This window comes from Ascaphus truei, chromosome 8 (genome assembly GCF_040206685.1).
Source record: "Ascaphus truei isolate aAscTru1 chromosome 8, aAscTru1.hap1, whole genome shotgun sequence".
NCBI lineage: Eukaryota > Metazoa > Chordata > Amphibia > Anura > Ascaphidae > Ascaphus > Ascaphus truei.
This window is the reverse complement of record NC_134490.1, coordinates 39,134,292-39,156,742: the sequence shown is the minus strand read 5'-3', so window position 1 is coordinate 39,156,742 and position 22,451 is coordinate 39,134,292. Positions and strand designations below refer to the sequence as shown.

Genomic DNA, 22,451 nt, shown 5'->3' with positions numbered 1-22,451 from the left:
TATTATGGGGGGTGTCAGTGGGCATGGTTGTATTATGGGGGGTGTCAGTGGGCATGGTTGTATTATGGGGGGGTGTCGGTGGGCATGGTTGTATTATGGGGGTGTCGGTGGGCATGGTTGTATTATGGGGGGTGTCAGTGGGCATGGTTGTATTATGGGGGTGTCGGTGGGCATGGTTGTATTATGGGGGGTGTTAGTGGGCATGGTTGTATTATGGGGGGTGTCAGTGGGCATGGTTGTATTATGGGGGTGTCGGTGGGCATGGTTGTATTATGGGGGGTGTCGGTGGGCATGGTTGTATTATGGGGGGTGTCAGTGGGCATGGTTGTATTATGGGGGGGTGTCAGTGGGCATGGTTGTATTATGGGGGGGTGTCGGTGGGCATGGTTGTATTATGGGGGGTGTCAGTGGGCATGGTTGTATTATGGGGGGTGTCAGTGGGCATGGTTGTATTATGGGGGGGTGTCAGTGGGCATGGTTGTATTATGGGGGGTGTCAGTGGGCATGGTTGTATTATGGGGGGTGTCAGTGGGCATGGTTGTATTATGGGGGGGTGTCGGTGGGCATGGTTGTATTATGGGGGGTGTCAGTGGGCATGGTTGTATTATGGGGGGGTGTCGGTGGGCATGGTTGTATTATGGGGGGTGTCGGTGGGCATGGTTGTATTATGGGGGGTGTCAGTGGGCATGGTTGTATTATGGGGGGTGTCAGTGGGCATGGTTGTATTATGGGGGGTGTCAGTGGGCATGGTTGTATTATGGGGGTGTCAGTGGGCATGGTTGTATTATGGGGGGTGTCGTGGGCATGGTTGTATTATGGGGAGTGTCAGTGGGCATGGTTGTATTATGGGGGGTGTCAGTGGGCATGGTTGTATTATGGGGGGGTGTCAGTGGGCATGGTTGTATTATGGGGTGTGTCGGTGGGCATGGTTGTATTATGGGGGTGTTAGTGGGCATGGTTGCATTATGGGGGGTGTCAGTGGGCATGGTTGTATTATGGGGGTGTCAGTGGGCATGGTTGTATTATGGGGGTATCAGTGGGCATGGTTGTATTATGGGGGTGTCAGTGGGCATGGTTGTATTATGGGGGTGTCGGTGGGAATGGTTGTATTATGGGGGGTGTCAGTGGGCATGGTTGTATTATGGGGGGTGTCGGTGGGCATGGTTGTATTATGGGGGTGTCAGTGGGCATGGTTGTATTATGGGGGTGTCAGTGGGCATGGTTGTATTATGGGGGGTGTCGTGGGCATGGTTGTATTATGGGGGGTGTCGTGGGCATGGTTGTATTATGGGGGGTGTCAGTGGGCATGGTTGTATTATGGGGGTGTCAGTGGGCATGGTTGTATTATGGAGGGTGTCGGTGGGCATGGTTGTATTATGGGGGTGTCGGTGGGCATGGTTGTATTATGGGGGTGTCAGTGGGCATGGTTGTATTATGGGGGGTGTCAGTGGGCATGGTTGTATTATGGGGGGTGTCAGTGGGCATGGTTGTATTATGGGGGTGTCAGTGGGCATGGTTGTATTATGGGGGGTGTCAGTGGGCATGGTTGTATTATGGGGGGGTGTCGGTGGGCATGGTTGTATTATGGGGGTGTCGGTGGGCATGGTTGTATTATGGGGGGTGTCGGTGGGCATGGTTGTATTATGGGGGGGTGTCGGTGGGCATGGTTGTATTATGGGGGTGTCGGTGGGCGGGGTGTTACCTTGCTCTGCAGCCCTCGCACATCTTCCTGCGAGTGCAGGCTCCATGTCATCCTGTTCAGTTCATTGCTGGTAAATTGACAGGTGTCCAGATGGGAGCGGATGATGTTCTGAGACACACGATCTACGGTGGGGAGGGAGAGACATGGGGGAGCCTGTACTGAGCCAGTCCTGTCCTAGAAGTGTCAGTCTCCCTCCCCCAAGAACTGGAGGAGTCACTACCCCTCTCCACAGCCCTAGAAGTATTCTTCCCTCCCCAGTCCCAGAAGTATCTCTCCCTGGCCCAGTCCTAGACGTATCAGTCTCTCCAGGTCTTAGAGGTATAACCGGCTAGAGGAATCACCACCTTTACCCAATTCTAGAGGTATAAGCCCCCCCCCCCCCCCAATCCTAGCAGTACCAGTCTCCCTTCTTCCACCAATCTTAGAGGTATCATTGCCCTTTCCGAGGTGCTACAGCCAGGTATCCCTCCCTCTCACCAATCTGAGGTATCGGGCACCCCCAAGTTCTAGTGTTATTACCCCCCCCCCCCCATTTATAGAGGTAGCCCCTACCCCCTTCCCATCTGGTACTGACCTATCTCCCCAGGGTTGATGTCCGGTCCGAGCTGCCCCTCCCCCCGTGGGCAGTGCCCAGGCAGGAGGTCCTGTGTGGCCCCATGGCCCTCGCCGGGGTCAGGAGAGGGCTGGGTGGAGGATGGGAGCTCCAGGCTGTAGTAGGAGCTTCCCCCGTCCGGAGTGAGGGGGAAGTCGAAGAGAAGCCCGTCTGAGAGTCCGCTCAGCTCCTCTAGATCGGACAGCCCACTGCTCACGCTGGTCGGGTATCCCCAGGGCAATGTGTTCGCTCCCTCCTTGCCCAACGGCTGGTCCTGGCTCTGCTGGTGCTTCTGCACCTCTGCATACAGACTGTCCCGCTGCTTCTTTGACATGCGACCAAACTTTACCGCTGGAGAACACGGACATTATAAGGGGTTACAAGGCGGTGTGTGTGTGTGTGTGTGTGTGTGTGTGTGTGTGTGTGTGTGTGTGTGTGTGTGTGTGTGTGTGTGTGTGTGTGTGTGTGTGTGTGTGTGTGTGTGTATATATATAAGGGTTCCATGGAAAAATGGATTTCAGGCAAAAGGACATGGTGCTCATTTGCATGTCATTTCCCGTACAATCATCCTCACACTGATTAGACCCAAAAGGTCGAAACAGCTGTCTGTGAGTGGTTTCACTGGATTTGCCTCTAATCCCATGCTGTGTTTAAAAGCTGTGTGAACAGCGAGCATTAGCTTATAAGGGTTCCATGTTAAAATGAATTTCAGGCAAAAGGTGACACGGTGTGCTCATTTGCATGTCATTTCCCAAACTCCCTTGCCTCAGTGGAAGCACTGTATGCTAGATTATAATGGTGAAAGGCAGGGTTGCAGACCTATTTAAGACGTGAATGTGTGTCACAAGTGATAAATACACATATACAGGGCCCAACAAACTGTGCCAAAACCCACTCGCCCCCACACAACACCTGCCGTGGGGTCCGGTTAAAGGGTTCTGCCGGCGTCTCCCGGCCTTCTGCTGCCTTGTGGCCTTTAAAATCATGTTTTTCTCCTGCAGCACTACTCAAAATGGCCGAGCGGCGTCATATGATGCTGCGTTGCCACGACGTCACACAGCGTCCCGTTGCCATGGCAACGTGACATTATATGACGCCGTGCGGCCATTTTGAATAGTGCTGCAGGAGAAAAACATGATTTTAAAGATCAAGACAAGAAGACCGGAGGACAATGCAGTCTCCCCGAGCAACCGGGTGACCACATTTGTCGAGCACTGTGTTTGTGTGTGTCATATATATATATATAGATATATATCCATAGATATATATATCTATAGATAGATATATATATATCTATCTATAGATATATATATACACACACACACATACATACATACGGTTGTGTGTGTGTGTGTAAATATGTGCCCCCCGTAAATCATGTACCCACCTGTGTATATCCCTGTGCACTCGGTACATACCGTCCCGCGACATGCCCAGTGCCAGGCACTTCTGCAGCCGGCAGTGCTGGCAGCGGTTGCGGTTGGTGCGGTCGATCAGACAGTTGCGTTGGCGCGAACAGGAGTAGCTGGCGTTGTTCTGCTGGCTCCTCCGGAAGAAGCCCTGAACACAGAGACACAGTTCAGAAGGCAGGTGTGCCTCTAGGGCATAAAGGCAGGACTGGGCATATCTAGGGCATAAAGGCAGGACTTGCCACCTCTAGGACTGGACATATATAGGGCATAGAGGCAGGACTGGACACCTCTAGGAGTGAGCATCCCCCTGGGCAGAGAGGCAGGAATGGGTACCTCTAGAACAGGGCACCTGTAGGGCATAGAGACGGGACTGAGCACCCCTTCTCGTGCAGAGGCAGAATAGGGCAACTTTCAGGCTGGGTACTCCCTCTAGGGCAAGAGGGCTGCACCAGGCTCCTCTGGGACTGGACACTGCCCTTGGAGCAAAATGGGCACTGCCCCTGGGCAAATGGCGGGACTGGCAATTTTTGGACTGGGCACCCTCTCTAGGGAAAGGAAGGAGGACTGGGCACCTCTAGGCCTGAGCAACTAATCTTGGGCAAGGAGGCAGGACTGGCACCTTGCACACCCACTTAGGCAAGGAAACAGGACTGGCACCTCTAGGAGTTGACATCCCCTATAGGGCACAGAGAATGGTCTGGAAACCCCTTCTATGGCAGATAAGCATGATGGGGCATCTCTTGGACTGGAGACTCCTCCAGGGCAACAAGGCTGCATTAGAGACCTCTACGGGATAGAGGCAGGACTGGGCACACTCGGGAAAGGAGGGAGGACTGAGCACCTCTAGGACTGAGCACTGCTGCTGGGACAGAGAGGCATGACTGGGTATCCCCTCTTGGGCAAGGAGGCAGGGCTGGCACCTCTAGGACTGGATTATTCTAGAAATGTTAACTTTAGGGCACAGAGGCAGGATTGGGCACCCCTCCTAGGGAAGACAGGCAGGATAGTGCACCTCTAGGACTGGATAACCCCCTGTAAGGCAAGAAGGCTGCACAGGGCAACTCTAGGACTGGCTACCTCTCCTAAGGTAAGGAGACAGGACTCACACCTCTAGGGGAACGTGGAAGGACTGGGCACCTGTGCTGTGGCAAGGAAGCAGGACTGGCACCTCTAGGAGTGGGCATCCCCTCTGGAGAAAAGATGCAGGACTGGGTACCTCTAAGGCATAAAGTCAGGACTTGGCACTTCTAAGATAAGTCATCTCTAGGGCATAGAAGCAGGACTGGGCACCCCTTATAGGCAGGATAGGGCACCTCTTGAACTGGAGACCCCATCTAGGATAAGAAGGCTGCACTGGGCACCTCTAGGGCAAGGAGGCAGGACTGGCACCTCTAGGACAGAGCACCCTCCCTAAGGCATAGAGGCAGGATTGGGAACACCCTCTTAGGCAAGGATGGACTGACACCGCTAGGAGTGGGCATTCCCTCTGGGGTAGAGAATCAGGACTGGGTACCTCTAGGTTATACAGGCACCTCTATGACTGGGGACCTCTGGAGCCCAGTTTAGGGCTCCACTAGACTGGCCACCCCCTCTTGGCCGGAGAGGCAGGACTGGGCATACCCTGGTAGGCAAGGTACAGGACCTATAGTAATAGATACCAGTAGAACTGGGCACCTCCTGTAGGTCAGACAGGCACCTGCCATTAAGGCTGGGCACAGTTTCTAGGGTTAGCACTTACACAGCACTTCTTGCACCTCTAGGGCTAGACAGCCCAGACTAACAGGACTGGGCACAAATAAGAATGGGCACCTCTAGGGCTGCAAGGGTTTGCAGGACGGATTGTAGGTATAATGGTATTTCTATATCGCCGACAGTGTACTCAGCGCTTTACAAAATGACGATACAAGGGAAATACTTTACAAATTAGAACAGCAAGTAAATGATAACATGAGACAAAGTGAGGCCTTGGCCCGAAGAGCTTACAATCTAGGTGTTAGGGTGAACAAACTGGGAGGATTTAGGGGTAATTATTAGGGATCTGCTGCACCCTCCCCCTGTAGAGTCTGCCCCTCACCCTCTCAGTCCGAGGGTTCAATGCCTCTTACCTTACACCCCTCACATGTAATGACCCCGTAATGTATCCCAGACGACTTGTCCCCACAAATCTTACATGGGATGACTTCTATCTGTGCTGTGGGATAAAAGAAAGAGAGATTATAGCTACAGGGAAACCCATATCTCACAGCTCAGCTCTGTATATAGTGTGCAGTGCTATGTGTTTCCACCAGGTGTCACTGCCGCACTGCAGATTATTTATTTATAAAATGTTTTACCAGGAAGTAATACATTGAGACAAGTATGTGCTGGGCATAGAGTTATGATGACAAATAATACATGGTTACAAATACATTGTTACATAAGTGCACAGGGTATACAGTACATTATACACAAGACATTGCATGCACAGTTAAAGATAATATATATTATGGGCGTATGTAACAGTTACAGACCAGATTAAAATGTGAGACAGCTTTAGTGTTGAAAGAATTTACACTGGTGGAGGCTCTGAGAGTCTCTGGTAGATGCTTTTTAAATCCTACCCAATCGTCCTGTGTTTACACCTCAGTACTGATCTTTGCGTCTTTGGAATCGCTGCTGCAATCTTTACACAATTCGTTCTGAGGTCCTAACAAAAGTACTATGTATTCTGTATTCACTGGTCTTTGTTGTTGCCGTGCCTTTGTATCTTTGGGTCTGAGTTGAGAAATAAGTATTATATGTGTAGCCGTGTCCCCTCTTACCTCCGGTGCCTGGGAGGGGGACAGCTGCGGTGTATGGGAGCAGCAGAGCTCCGCGGCGTACCCGGCAAACGGGGGCCGCCATCTTGTAGTTCACGCATGCGAAGGCAGCCATGCGCATGTGCAGAGAGACGAGTAGTTGCAGCGGCCATTTTAGATTCGCGCATGGTCAGTCCCCAGAGTTGCGGCGGCCATTTTAGGAGAGGCTCCGCAAGGGATTACATGTCCCAGGAGCCTGAGGGACATGCAGGTAGAATGTTGACACAGTTTGGCATTTAGAGACAGTTAGGAGAAGGGGAGAACCGTTGAGGTAGTGTCCAGGGAGCAGTGCTCTCCTGGACTAGGACTAGGTTTGTCCCTTAGGTCCCAGCTAGTTCCTTTAGTCTGATAGTGTCAGGTGTAGCACCTGTGAAGAGACGCCTCGCGGTGAGCTGCTGCCTGCGGTCTGGGATCAGACCACAGGCAACTATAAACATTAAGGGACACTCTCCAGCTGGATCCTCCTCAAGCGGCGGACGTCTTTGGACCAGAGAGAGTGGGATTAGATGGATCCTTTTTGCTCATCCAGCGGTACCTGGGTACAGGAGTGCCCAGGGAGGTAAAGTGCACCAACGGTCCACAGGGGTAGCACTACTCCCTACACGTGGGTGGGACTGACTCTCATTGGGGGAGGACACCAGGGGTATTGGTGCCACGCACCCTAGGTACTTTGGGGGACACCCACACGGTGTTATTATTGTATTGTGTGTGTTATATTGTATGGTACCGTTATATCGTTATTCTATTGTTAGTAAACCAATTGTTATATACTGGTGTGTGTATCATTTCACTGTAAGTGATCCTGGAAGGGGTTATCCTGCTGCACTGGGATCCCTCTCAGGTGGAGGCGCTGCACCCAGGAGAACAAGAGCTCACCCCAGACTCCCAGCTGCGGAGGCCCAGGCCACAGGTAACGGCAGCACACGTAGTTCCCTTAGACACGGAAAAAAGGGTCTGCATATGTTAAATCTCAGAGAGAAGGTGTTAACTGGATAAGCACTTTCAATATATTCTACAGTAGATGTAGGGCTAAGAGGGAAAGGCTGGTTATTGCAATACAACACTCTGCTATTCCTACCCACTAGTTCTGTCACTGCAGCCTTGTCTGCTATTCCTGTACTGACCCCCAAATACACACACCTCTCTTAATGCACTACCCTCTGCTATTCCAGTACTGACTACCCCCCCCCCACAAACATACACAAATCTGTCACTGCAGTACCCTCTGCTATTCCAGTACTGACTACCCCCCCCCCACAAACAGACACAAATCTGTCACTGCAGTACCCTCTGCTATTCAAGTACTGACTACCCCCCCCCCCACAAACATGCACAAATCTGTCACTGCAGTACCCTCTGCTATTCCAGTACTGACTACCCCCCCCCCACAAACATGCACAAATCTGTCACTGCAGTATCCTATGCTATTCCAGTACTGACTACCCCCCCCACAAACATACACAAATCTGTCACTGCAGTACCCTCTGCTATTCCAGTACTGACTACCCCCCCCCCCACAAACATACACAAATCTGTCACTGCAGTACCCTCTGCTATTCAAGTACTGACTACACCCCCCCACAAACAGACACAAATCTGTCACTGCAGTACCCTCTGCTATTCCAGTACTGACTACCCCCCCCCCCCACAAACATACACAAATCTGTCACTGCAGTACACTCTGCTATTCCAGTACTGACTACCCCCCCCCCCCCACAAACATACACAAATCTGTCACTGCAGTACCCTCTGCTATTCAAGTACTGACTACCCCCCCCCCACAAACAGACACAAATCTGTCACTGCAGTACCCTCTGCTATTCCAGTACTGACTACCCCTCCCCCCCCCCCCCACAAACATACACAAATCTGTCACTGCAGTACCCTCTGCTATTCAAGTACTGACTACCCCCCCCCCCCACAAACATACACAAATCTGTCACTGCAGTACCCTCTGCTATTCCAGTACTGACTACCCCCCCCCCCACAAACATACACAAATCTGTCACTGCAGTACCCTCTGCTATTCAAGTACTGACTACCCCCCCCCACAAACATGCACAAATCTGTCACTGCAGTACCCTCTGCTATTCAAGTACTGACTACCCCCCCCCCACAAACATGCACAAATCTGTCACTGCAGTACCCTCTGCTATTCCTGCACTAACCCCACACATACATCAGGGTCCCTGCTCTCATTCTTGCCCTGCAGCACCCTAAGTGACGTGATACTCTGCCCTCGCATCCAGCAGAGCCTGCTCCTCAAGCTGGCACAGACCCCTGGCATGCGGAAGGCAGAGTATGCGGCAACGCCTAGTGGCATCTGAGGTAGTGTCTGTAGATCCTCTTCTCTGCTACATCAGGGTGGCTGTGTGTGTAAGCGGGTGAGGGAAGCCTGGCATTGCCCCGACTTGGCATTACCTCTGACAGTGAAGGGGTTAAATCCGATTTTAACCTAGACTGTGTATAATTACAGAGGGGTGTATATACACCCATATCTCACAGCTCAGCTCTGTGTATAATAACAGACGGGTGTATATAAACCCGTATCTCACAGCCTAGCTGTGTATAATATCAGAGGCGTGTATATAAACCCATATCTCACAGATCAGCTGTGTGTATAAGAGTGGTGTATATAAACCATTATCTCACAGCTCAGCTGTGCATAATACCAGTGGGGTGTACTTAAACGCATATCTCACAGCTCAGCTGTGCATAATACCAGAGGGGTGTATATAAACCATTATCTCACAGCTCAGCTGTGCATAATACCAGTGGGGTGTACTTAAACCCATATCTCACAGCTTAGCTGTGTATAATACCAGAGGGGTGTATGTAAACCCATATCTCACAGCTCAGCTGTGTATAATAGCAGAGGGGTGTATGTAAACCCATATCTCACTGCTCAGCTGTGCATAATACCAGAGGGGTGTATGTAAACCCATATCTCACAGCTCAGCTGTGCATAATACCAGAGGGGTGTATGTAAACCCATATCTCACAGCTCAGCTGTGTATAATAGCAGAGGGGTGTATGTAAACCCATATCTCACTGCTCAGCTGTGTATAATACCAGAGGGGTGTATGTAAACCCATATCTCACAGCTCAGCTGTGTATAATACCAGAGGGGTGTATGTAAACCCATATCTCACTGCTCAGCTGTGTATAATACCAGAGGGGTGTATGTAAACCCATATCTCACTGCTCAGCTGTGTATAATACCAGAGGGGTGTATGTAAACCCATATCTCACTGCTCAGCTGTGTATAATACCAGAGGGGTGTATGTAAACCCATATCTCACTGCTCAGCTGTGTATAATACCAGAGGGGTGTATGTAAACCCATATCTCACTGCTCAGCTGTGCATAATACCAGAGGGGTGTATGTAAACCCATATCTCACTGCTCAGCTGTGCATAATACCAGAGGGGTGTATGTAAACCCATATCTCACAGCTCAGCTGTGCATAATACCAGAGGGGTGTATGTAAACCCATATCTCACAGCTCAGCTGTGCATAATACCAGAGGGGTGTATGTAAACCCATATCTCACAGCTCAGCTGTGTATAATACCAGAGGGGTGTATGTAAACCCATATCTCACAGCTCAGCTGTGTATAATAGCAGAGGGGTGTATGTAAACCCATATCTCACAGCTCAGCTGTGTATAATAGCAGAGGGGTGTATATAAATCCATATCTCACAGCTCAGCTGTGCATAATACCAGAGGGGTGTATATAAACCCATATCTCACAGCTCAGCTGTGCATAATACCAGAGTGGTGTATATAAACCCATATCTCACAGCTCAGCTGTGCATAATACCAGAGGGGTGTATATAAACCCATATCTCACAGCTCAGCTGTGCATAATACCAGAGGGGTGTATATAAACCCATATCTCACAGCTCAGCTGTGCATAATACCAGAGGGGTGTATATAAACCCATATGTCACAGCTCAGCTGTGTATAATACCAGAGGGGTGTATAGAAACCCATATCTCACAGCTCAGCTGTGTATAATACCAGAGGGGTGTATGGATTGTAAACCCATATCTCACAGCTCAGCTGTGTATAATAGCAGAGGGGTGTATGTAAATCCATATCTCACAGCTCAGCTGTGCATAATACCAGAGGGGTGTATATAAACCCATATCTCACAGCTCAGCTGTGTATAATACCAGAGGGGTGTATGTAAACCCATATCTCACAGCTCAGCTGTGTATAATACCAGAGGGGTGTATGTAAACCCATATCTCACAGCTCAGCTGTGCAGTTTATATAACAGAGCGGTAAGCTCCTTTTCTCTCTCTCTCTCATTGATCTCCGTCACCCCCTAGGGTTTGACTCACTCCGGCTTTATAACTCTCACTAACCCACGTCACAGCTGCGCTCAAGAGTGTGTGGGCTCTGTGATGTGAGGGGCAACATGGGGGCTGCGCTTAACCTCTTCACGGCTGCGAATAGGGTTGGCGGGGAGACCTGCGCTGTGTATACATGTCGTGGTGTGGTAGCGTGTGTGAGAGGGGGAGGCTGGCACTGCCGCTGTACAGTACCTGCGCTGTGTATACATGTCGTGGTGTAGTATTGCGTGTGAGAGGGAGACTGACACTGCCGCTGTACCTGTGCTGTGTATACATGTTATGGTGTAGTAGTGTGTGTGTGTGAGGGGGAGACTGGCACTGCTGCTGTACCTGTGCTGTGTATACATGTTATGGTGTAGTAGTGTGTGTGTGTGAGGGGGAGACTGGCACTGCCGCTGTACCTGTGCTGTGTATACATGTCATGGTGTAGTAGTGTGCGTGAGGGGGAGACTGACACTGCCGCTGTACCTGCGCTGTGTATACATGTCATGGTGTAGTAGTGTGTGTGAGGGGGAGGCTGGCACTGCCGCTGTACCTGCGCTGTGTATACATGTCATGGTGTAGTAGTGTGTTTGTGAGGGGGAGACTGACACTGCCGCTGTACCTGCGCTGTGTATGATTGTCATGGTGTAGTAGTGTGTGTGAGGGGGAGGCTGGCACTGCCGCTGTACCTGCGCTGTGTATACATGTCATGGTGTAGTAGTGTGTGTGTGTGAGGGGGAGACTGGCACTGCTGCTGTACCTGTGCTGTGTATACATGTTATGGTGTAGTAGTGTGTTTGTGAGGGGGAGACTGACACTGCCGCTGTACCTGCGCTGTGTATACATGTCATGGTGTATTAGTGTGTGTGAGGGGGAGACTGGCACTGCCGCTGTACCTGCGCTGTGTATACATGTCATGGTGTAGTAGTGTGTTTGTGAGGGGGAGGCTGACACTGCCGCTGTACCTGCGCTGTGTATACATGTCATGGTGTGTGTGTATGTGTATGTGTATGTGTGTGTGTGTGTGTGTGTGTGTCTGATTTTTTATATCATCTATGTTTCATATAGAGAAAAACAAATCCCAACAAACAAAAAAGGGGCATTTTCTGTAACTGAATCTGTGGGGAAAAAAAATTAAAAAAAAAAAAGAAAAGCAATGATTTGAACAGTATCATTAAAATAAACCCACACAAACAAGAAAGGATATTCAGGGTGAAAATGAATTGAATATTTACATTACATACAAGAATACAGATGATAATAATACAATATTAATACAAAATGAAGACATTTTGAAATAAGAAAAAGAATCAGAAAAATAATACTTGGGTTAAAAAATAAAATAATGAAACAAAAGGTTTCCCAGGTCACGAGAGGCTTCAGGATGCTGACAAGTGTCGTAATAACACACGTAATAAGGGGGTAATTATCCAGGGCTCGTTAAATGGCAGGCTCCGCCCCTCCTGAATAATCCTGCTGTTTACATAACCAGGCAGCTGTCAGCTTATCTGTAACTCAGCACGGAGCCCGGCCCCTGTGCCCTACTGGCTGGCAAGGGTGCGGTGATGCTCCGTGATAGGTCGGCCGACCTGTCCGCCAGGCTCCCTGTCCCACTGACACACTTTAGCTGATACTGTAATAGGCTGTTGCATAACCGAAAGCTTAGTGAGGTTAACCTCTGCGGTGCTGAAGGGGGTGGGGGTGGGGGGGGTGTTTGTGTTGGGCACAGAGCTAGGATAAGTGAGGACTGGTACAGCTGGCTACACTGAGACACAGCACAAACACACACAGACACACAGGCTCCTAGTTACAATGTCACTTGGCAAACACACATAGTTACACTGACACAACTAGGTGCAATACACCACTACACTTTCACAAACATACCCAGCTCCCAGCTGGTTACACTGGTATATACACACAGCTAGTTGTATTGTATGTCTTTATTTATATAGCGCCAAAAGTGTACTCAGCACTTCACAAAGAATACAGTACAGGGAATTATAATAATACAATAAGTGCAGCAAAAATCAGACAATGGGAAAGGAAATCCCTGCCCCGAAGAGCTTACAATCTAAGAGTTATAGTTACACTGGTATATACACACAGCTAGTTACACTGGTATATACACACACACACACACACACACACACACACACACACAGCTAGTTACACTGGTATATATACACACACACAGCTAGTTACACTGGTATACACACACACACACAGCTAGTTACACTGGTATATATACACACACACAGCTAGTTACACTGGTATATATACAAACACACAGCTAGTTGCACTGGTATATACACACGCACACACAACTAGTTACACTGATATACACACACAAACAACTAGATACAGTACACTGAAATAACAGTTAGTTATACACACACACACACACACACACACACACCACTAGTAATATTGACACACACACAGGTAATTACAGAGATACACACACAACTAGAGAGACACACATTACTCGGTATAGTGACACATACAACTAGTTCCATTGACAAACACACACATCTACTGTAGTTACAGTGACACACAACTGGTTACACAAACAACTAGATGTGGAAGTCCCAATGAGGGTTGACAACAATCACGGGCTTTAGCAGGATAAAAAAATTTGAGCTCAGCACAAAAATTGTAAAATAAAACCAATTTAATGAATGGGTGACATAGGATCAAAGTGTGGGCAATAGAATCACTAACGCATTTCGCGCGCTTTATCAAAGAGTCTACTAACCCTTGTAGTCTTTCTTTGACAAACATCTAGTTACATTGACCTACATTCACACACAACTAGTTATAGTGACACACTAGTTACAGTAATATTCACATATACTAGTTACTGTGACACTAACAACTAGTTAGTGATGCACACACAAACACAACTGGTTACAGTGACACAAACAATTCGTTACAATAACACACACAACTACTGTACTTACAGTGACCAGCTCATGCTAAATCCAGAACTAGTTACATTATTCATGACATAGAACTAGTTAGTGGAACCAGATTAGTTACTAACAAGCTCGTAGTTACAGTTATCTTATTTTACACACACTGTAGAACTAGTTTGTTGTGAGTGGTTTAAACCAGGATAGCAGCAGAGAAGGTGTTACGTGGCTGAGATTTATTTGCTGGTACGTTTCCCGGAAAGCAAAAAGTCTCAGAATGCCCCTGGAATTTGGATTGAGTGCCAGCAGGTGAGATGGGCGCAGGCATGCCACCTCCCGGGCACCGCGGGGTGAATCACAACCACGCCTGCTGCTAACTCTCACCCTCCCCCCACACACACAAAACCAGAGCCAAGAAGGGGGGAGGGGGGGTGTCAATGGTTCTTTTTACAAATTATATATATATACACACATACATTCATAATTTTTTTTCCATCGCTGTCATTTGCATTTCTGGTTAGTATGCGCCCCAATAACACAAAAAAACAGAGTAGACTATATATATATATATATTATTATTATTCCTTCATAGTGTGTGTGTGTGTTTTTGAACCGACTGGTGAAGGTCTCACTTCAATCCCCTCACTGCCAGAGCCATCTTTGCTCTGATACTGATTGCTTTGCTCTGCCAGTGAATGGCTGGATGCGAGCTCTTCCTGGCGGTAATTGGGTTATTGGGTTATGGGGTTAAGCGTCCAGTGCACGCCCTAGACTCTGCCAGTTTCAATGCCCGCTGCCTCATACCTATGCGGAGGAAACTTCAGGATGGTATATGGATGATTCACATATTTATGTCAACGCCCTAAAGCACTATAAATAGTGATTATCTGGGCGAGTCCTCTCTGGGTTCAGACATCTCACAAGCTAATACAAGCTGGAGATATCAGCGGATCTAATGGTAGCAGCACTCACGCCCATTACATAAGTTACTGTGGGTAAAAAGTGACAAAACCCCTCCACCGTACGGCATACAGCAAATACAAATATCACTGGTGAGCACATTCACATCTCAGGCAGGTCCCCAATCCCGCCTTTCCCCATTATATCTTAGCATACTGTGTTTCCGCTGCAGCCAGGGATTCTGGGTAATGACGTGCAAATGAGCGCACACAGTGTCACCTTTTGCTTCAAACCCATTTTAACATGGAGTGCTATAAGCTTATGCCTATCACATCTAATTAAATCTAATTAAATTAGGTTGATCGTCTTGGGATAGCTCATTTTGGGGAGGGAACTGCGCCTGTAATGAATTATTAGCGATCAATGTATTTATGTCCCAAAATATTTATTGATGTTCTTCATTTTCGCAAAACCATTTAAAGACTTAGAATTCAGCAATTAGATTGTAAGCTCTTCGGGGCAGGGACTCCTTTTCCTAAATGTTACTCTTATGTCTGAAACGCTTATTCCCATTATGTGTTATTTGTTATTTAAATGATTGTCATTATATTACTGCTGTGAAGCACCATGTACATTAATGGTGCTATATAAAGACATACGTACATCCAGCGGCAGACTCGATGGTGTACGGCTCAGCGCTTTCAATCTCTCCAGGTTTCTGAGTGTGGGACCAGGATTTAAGGTGGCTATAACCCACGCGCGCCTCAAATGGTGCAGAATTAAATATAGAAAACAGCATGTAGAAAAACAGCCTTATTGACTTTAGATAAGAATCGTAATGTGATTGGACGGAGAAGTCGGTTTGCCTTACTGATTAGCGAGGAAGCTATTCCTGGACCTTGCGAGGGCCGGCCTGCTCTATAACCCCGTTTGTGCCAGTTGAAAAACAATTTCTATCGAACACCATGTAAACGTCAAGTAATGTTCTCTCGGGTCTTTAATATGGCCGCCGGGGTGACCTGTTTTATTGAAATCTTAATAAGGGATCCCGCCTTTTTTTGATTCCGCACTTATTCCCATATTTAGGATCCCCTTGTGTCTACGCCATTTCCCTGCTGCCTCTTTTCCTGCTCATACTCCCTCTCTCATGCCGCTCACCTTCCTTCCTCTCATACCCCTCTTCTACGTTCCTCTCCTATGCAGCTCTCCTTCCTTCCTCTATCATAACCCTCCCCTTCCCTCTCTTTCTCCGCTCTCCCCTTCTCCCTTGTTCCTCTCTCATACCCATCTTCCTCCTTTGTATTTCCTATCCCCCTCTCCCTCACCCCCCTCTCCATCCCTTTTCTCTCACCCTGTAATGCATGCGCTCACCACGAACAAGGCGGGACCGCGGTGCTGAGGTGGGAAAGTACAAGACAACACACCCACAGCAGCGGGTAGTCAGCGTAGCCGGGCCTGGGTTGGAGAGATTGGGTTAGTGAGAGTACTTGCCGAGATCCAGGGGACGGAGCCAGTGGGATGGTTAGTGTCCGTTTGCCGTAGTCTAGGGTTGGAGCCAGGAGAGTGGTAGATTGTCCGGAAGCCGAGGTCTGGGATGGAGAGGTGCGGGTAGTCGGAGGCAAGCCGAGGTCTGGGGTGGAGAGGTGCGGGTAGTCAGAGGCAAGCCGAGGTCTTTATCCGGAGTGGGTCCTATGATCAAGCCAGGTCGGTACACAGAGAGCAACAGAGAAACAGCAGCAAAGCACTAGCAAGGTAGTAGCAAGGTAGTAGCAAGGTAGTAGCAAGGTAGTAGCAAGGCAAAACAGAACGCAGGAGCACAAGGTCACAAGAGTTATGTTCAGCAATGACTCTGAGCATTAGCAGGGTATAAATAGAAAGAAGGAACCAATGGGACAGGAGGCGGAGCGGAGGCGTGGCCCCAGCGGGAGCCGCGATAGGCTGCAGGAGACAAGTGGCAAAGAATTCGTTGCCGCGCAGCGGTGCACAACATCACGTGAGCGTGCCGCGCGAGAGAGAAGCGCGGAGTGCTTGGGGGGGAGGGGAGGGGGCGGAGCCAATCTCCGTGGCAGTCCTAGAAGAGCTAAGCTTGCGCGTGCGCTCTGTAACCAGAGCGGGGGTGAGCGCATGCGTTGGTGCCAGTGCGGAGGTCTGTGCAGACACAGGTAAGGAGGGAAAGGACGTGTTCCCCAATTCCTTACACACCCCTCTCTCACCCCCTTCTCCCTCCCTCTCACCCCCTTCTCCCTCCCTCTCACCCCCTTCTCCCTCCCTCTCACCCACCTGTCCCACCCTTTTCTCTCAACCCCCTCTTCCCTCCCTTTTCTCTCATCCCCCCTTATCGATCCTCTCACTCTCCCCTCCCCCATCTTCTTTTTCTGTATGTATGTATGTATGTATGTATGTATGTATGTATGTATGTATGTATATATATCTTTATATAGCACCAAAAGTGTCCTCAGCGCTTCACAAAGACAATACAGTACCGGGAATTATAATAATACAATAAGCGCAGCAAAATCTGACAAACTACCATTCAAGTCAATAACCAATAATGCCGGATTAGGGTTTGTTTTAGTGAACCCCGACCTCACATTCTTTACATTTAAATTCAGGACTATCCCAAGCCAAATATTGACCACTGATTATATATATATATATATATATATATATATATATATATATATATATATATGGTAATGGAGAGAGCAGTTGGCGCTCCAATAGAGCTGATCACTATGACGGGTGCATGTCACATAGAAAGGCAATAGATACACGATACCAGTGATGAGACCGGAAATCAAGAGACAGCACTCCAAGTAAAGCTTCAAAAAAGTGTCATGATAACAGGCACAGTACTGTACATCCGACGTTTCGGCCCACACAGAGGCCCCTCCCATGAAGAAGGTCCCTGTGTGTGGACCGAAACGTGGGATGTACTGCGCCTGTTTTCATTACACTTTTTTGAAGCTTTACTTAGAGTCTCTTTATTTCTGGTCTCATCACTGGTAATATATATATAATTTTTTTATTTTTTTTATTTTTTTTAAATCATCTATCTTAAATATATATTAAATGAGAAAGCAAAGAGAAGCACAGGGACTCACATAGTGTATTAACGTTTACTGGTAAAACATATAAAAAGGATTCAACAGAAATGCCCTTACAGGAAAAAATATCTTTTAAGCAATATCACCCAGATCACAGGGTTTCCGGCGCTGATCGAAATCCCTCTGCGTCTGTCAGGCACGTCTGTCCGCAGGCGTCCGAGCAGCCGGGAAAGCTGTTCAAAATCTCCACGTGGGAAAAGATGGTCGCTGTACTTGGTATCCACACTCGGCGTCTTGCTGTTAGCGGGGGGATGCCCGCGGACAAAAATCTCGGGCTACTAGTCCTAAATTGCTTTGGTGAATAATCCTTATCACACACTCACACATCCAGACAGTACAGATCTGCAGCTACCGTAGCTGCTGCGTTACTCCAAGCATAGCCCTGGAGAGCCTCAGGTAAGGGCCTTTGGATCAAGGAACAGATGACCCACAATGCCCTACGCATTTTGTGGAACCGGCCCATTTCATCATTATTCCCCTAAGCAATAAGACTAATAGCCGTCCGCCCGTGAGTGTTGACTGTGCTTTCAGCGAGACGCGGAGTGTGGATACCGAGTACGGCGCCCATCTTTTCCCGCCTGGAGATTTTGAACAGCTTTCCCCGGCTGTTCTGACACCTGCGAACAGACGTGCCTGACCGACGCAGAGGGATTTCAATCAGCGCCGGAAACCATGGGATCTGGGTGATATTGTTGAAAAGATCTTTTTTCCTCTAAGGGCATTTGTGTTCACTCGTTTTTTATATGTTTTACCAGTAAACTTTAGTACACTGTGTGTCTCTGCGCTTCTCTTTTCTCCTACAATGTCTTCATTTTTTTATTTGTGAATATATGGACACTTTGGGGTTTCATATAGACATCTAGGGTTTAGAAATAGTTTTCTCCTATTAAGCAGCGCTGATACTGCACTACAATAATTGCCCTGTTACTATCTATTCACTTACATTTGATACGTTTACCGATTAACGTAATTCACTTAGCGCACTGAGATTTCTTTCCCTTAAATATATATTAAAACCTGATGTTACCTTGGTTCATTACATCACAGTAACTCAAACTATTTCTAAGTCTATTTTTAACCTACGTTTGAAGTCCAACTATTACAAAAGAATGTAGGGCATAATTACTCCAAATTCCCCAGAGTACTGGAACTATTTTTTGGGTGTTACTGATTATACATGCAGACTTACTGTCTACGGCATTAAGGGCAATTATTTCTCCCCCTCTCCTAGTTGCATCCCCCACCTCCCTCCATGCCTGCGCCATCACGATTTGCATTAAATAACGAGGTCACTTTGATTTCGTTAATAAACACAAGTGTTACCGATAGGTAGGAGGGAGGGGCACATCTAGGTTATCCGCATGCAAATGAAGGTCTGGAAAGCTGCTCGGTTTTCCTCATACACAACATTTCAACATATCTCTAATATTATCTCTGAGAGGACAGCATGTTCCTTGTATGACATCTGCCCGTGTAACTCGAGACCCAAACACTTTATATAATAGCACCAAGAAGTGGCTGATACTTTCATATTTTGGACTCTTTAAAAAAATTTTTTTTTTTTAAACAGTTCATTTATTAAAAGGTTCGAGAAAAAGATCAGAAACAGCAGTTTCTTTTATTTCTGCCATATATTTTTTATATGTAATTTTAAAGGGCAGAGGATAGTTACCCGGTACGCCAGTTATACAAAGCACTTGTTCAGCCTTATTTGTTACCGGCAGTGGAATGAAAGCTCTACCCTAGTATGCCACCTAACTCTTATATTCCAGCCTAACATATGCCAGCCTAACCCAGGACATACTTGAAAATGAGAGGTGACTCTCAATGTATTACTTCCTGGTATAACATTTTGATAAATAAATAAATAACCCTAATATGCCACCTGACCCTAATATGCCATTTAAGTCATATATGCCACCTAAGCCTTACACGAACATGCCATTCTAATCATAATATGCCAGCCTAACTCTTACCCTAACATGCCATCTAACCCTTAACCTAACCCTAATATGCAACATAACCATAATATGCCACCTAACCCTTACCCTAATATGCCAGCCTAACCCTTACCCTAACCAATATGCAATCTAAATCCTAATATGCCAGCCTAACTCTAACCAAACCCTAATATCAAAGCCTAACCAATGCCAGCCTAACCCCAACCCTAACCAGCAGCCTGAGTCCGAATAGTCTGGTACAGTAGGAAACCACTGAGGCTCAGTAATGGAGAGGGCTACCAGGTAAGTTTCCTTAACAAAAGTTTTCCTTAATAAAACAATGTATTCAATGTTATACTGTAATGTTATCAGTTATTTATTACTATATACAGTAATATGTTTTTCCCTGCCTCAGTAGTATTTTTATGTATATAGGATAAGTGGGCTTTGGGTTATAGGCATTATGAAATATTGAGTAGCCTTATTATTAATTAATAATAATAATGTACAATAACGCTTTATTACTTATTATTAATTATACTTACACTGAACAATAATTTTGACCAATGTCTTCAGTAATTACCTTAATTGTTATGGATTGTAATTAATGATAGTCAATGGAACCATACATCCTTTTGTCTTCTGTAATTTCATATTTATTCAATCATTTCTTCATTGATAATTAGATGTGTGTGTATGTATGTATGTATGTATATGTATATACACACACACACACACGCATACATACACACACACACACACATACATGTATGTGTATCAGTGTGTGAGTATGTATCCGTGTATGTGTGTATATATATCAGTGTGTGTGAGTGGAGGAGAGAAGCAGGTAGAGGCAGGGATGATTTTTGGAATTACAGATGGCATTGCAGGTCAGGCATAAATCTGTGGGGGTGTGTGTATGAGAGTGAATGTCATTGTGCATATAGCTGTCAGTATACCATTGTCAGTGCATTAGTGTGTATGTGTGTGTGTATCAGTGCGTTTGTGTCATTGCCAGTGCTTATATGTGTTTACCATTGTCAGTGTGTAAGTGTATAACGGTGTCAATGTATTATTTTCATTGTGTATATTTGTTTATTAGAATGACTGTGTGTATTAGTGTGAATGTGTGTATCAAGGTACTATTGTCAGTGTTTGTATCTGTGTTAGTCACTGTGAAACAGTGTATCAGTGTGTATGTGTGGTTATCATTTTGAGAGTGAAATCAGTGTGTGTGTCAGTGTGCATCAATGTATATCTCTGTATCACTCAGGGGCGTAGTTATAGCCAGGGCAAAGCCCGGGGGTCCGTGCTCTAGGGAGGCCCGCTCTCTGATGGTGGGACCTGTGGGGAGATGAGGTAATGATGATGGTGGGGGAGAAGAAATGATGATGATGGTGGGGGAGAATAGATGCTGATGATGGTGGGGGAGAATAGGTATTTATGATGGTGGGGGAGATTAGGTAATGATGATGATGGGGGACATGAGGTAATGATGATGATGGTGGGGGACATGAGGTGATGATGGTGGGGGAGATTAGGTAATGATGATGATGGTGGGGAAGATGAGGTAATGATGGTGGAGGAGAATAGGTATCTATGATAGTGGGGGAGATGAGGTAATGATGATGATAGTGAGGGAGAAGAGATGATGATGGTGGGGGAGATGAGGTAATGATGGTGGGGGAGATGAGGTAATGATGATGATGGTGAGGGAGAATAGGTATTTATGATGGTGGGGGAGATGAGGTAATGATGATGGTGATGGTGAGGGACATGAGGTAATGATGATGATGGGGGACATGAGGTAATGATGATGATGGGGGACATGAGGTAATGATGATGATGGTGGGGGACATGAGGTGATGATGGTGGGGGAGATGAGGTAATGATGATGATGGTGGGGAAGATGAGGTAATGATGGTGGAGGAGAATAGGTATCTATGATAGTGGGGGAGATGAGGTAATGATGATGATAGTGAGGGAGAAGAGATGATGATGGTGGGGGAGATGAGGTAATGATGGTGGGGGAGATGAGGTAATGATGATGATGGTGGGGGAGATGAGGTAATGGTGATGATGATGGTGAGGGACATGAGGTAATGATGATGGTGAGGGACATGAGGTAATGATGATGGTGAGGGACATGAGGTAATGATGATGGTGAGGGACATGAGGTAATGATGATGATGGTGGGGGAGATGAGGTAATGATGATGATGATGGTGAGGGACATGAGGTAATGATGATGATGGGGGACATGAGGTAATGATGATGGTGAGGGACATGAGGTAATGATGATGATGGTGGGGGACATGAGGTGATGATGGTGGGGGAGATGAGGTAATGATGATGATGGTGGGGGAGAAGAGATGATGATGGTGGGGGAGATGAGGTCATGGTGGTGGGGGAGATGAGGTAATGATGATGATGGTGGGGGAGATGAGGTAATGGTGATGATGATGGTGAGGGACATGAGGTAATGATGATGGTGGGGGACTTGAGGTAATGATGATGGTGAGGGACATGAGGTAATGATGATGGTGGGGGACATGAGGTAATGATGATGATGGTGGGGGACATGAGGTGATGATGGTGGGGGAGATGAGGTAATGATGATGATGGTGGGGGAGAAGAGATGATGATGGTGGGGGAGATGAGGTCATGGTGGTGGGGGAGATGAGGTAATGATGATGATGGTGGGG

General features: G+C 47.4%; 1 protein-coding gene across 1 annotated transcript in view; it reads right to left on the bottom strand.

The window, feature by feature from the left end:
• LOC142501544 (nuclear receptor ROR-beta-like) overlaps positions 1–22,451 on the bottom strand; it is a 46,587-nt gene that overhangs the window by 12,182 nt on the left and 11,954 nt on the right. The window contains exons 2-5 of the mRNA XM_075611553.1: positions 5,812–5,897; positions 3,713–3,854; positions 2,277–2,645; positions 1,703–1,824 (exon numbers count right to left, since the gene is read on the bottom strand). Of these exons, the coding sequence (XP_075467668.1) occupies positions 1,703–1,824; positions 2,277–2,645; positions 3,713–3,854; positions 5,812–5,897 (719 nt within the window). The remainder of the gene's footprint in view (positions 1–1,702; positions 1,825–2,276; positions 2,646–3,712; positions 3,855–5,811; positions 5,898–22,451) is intronic.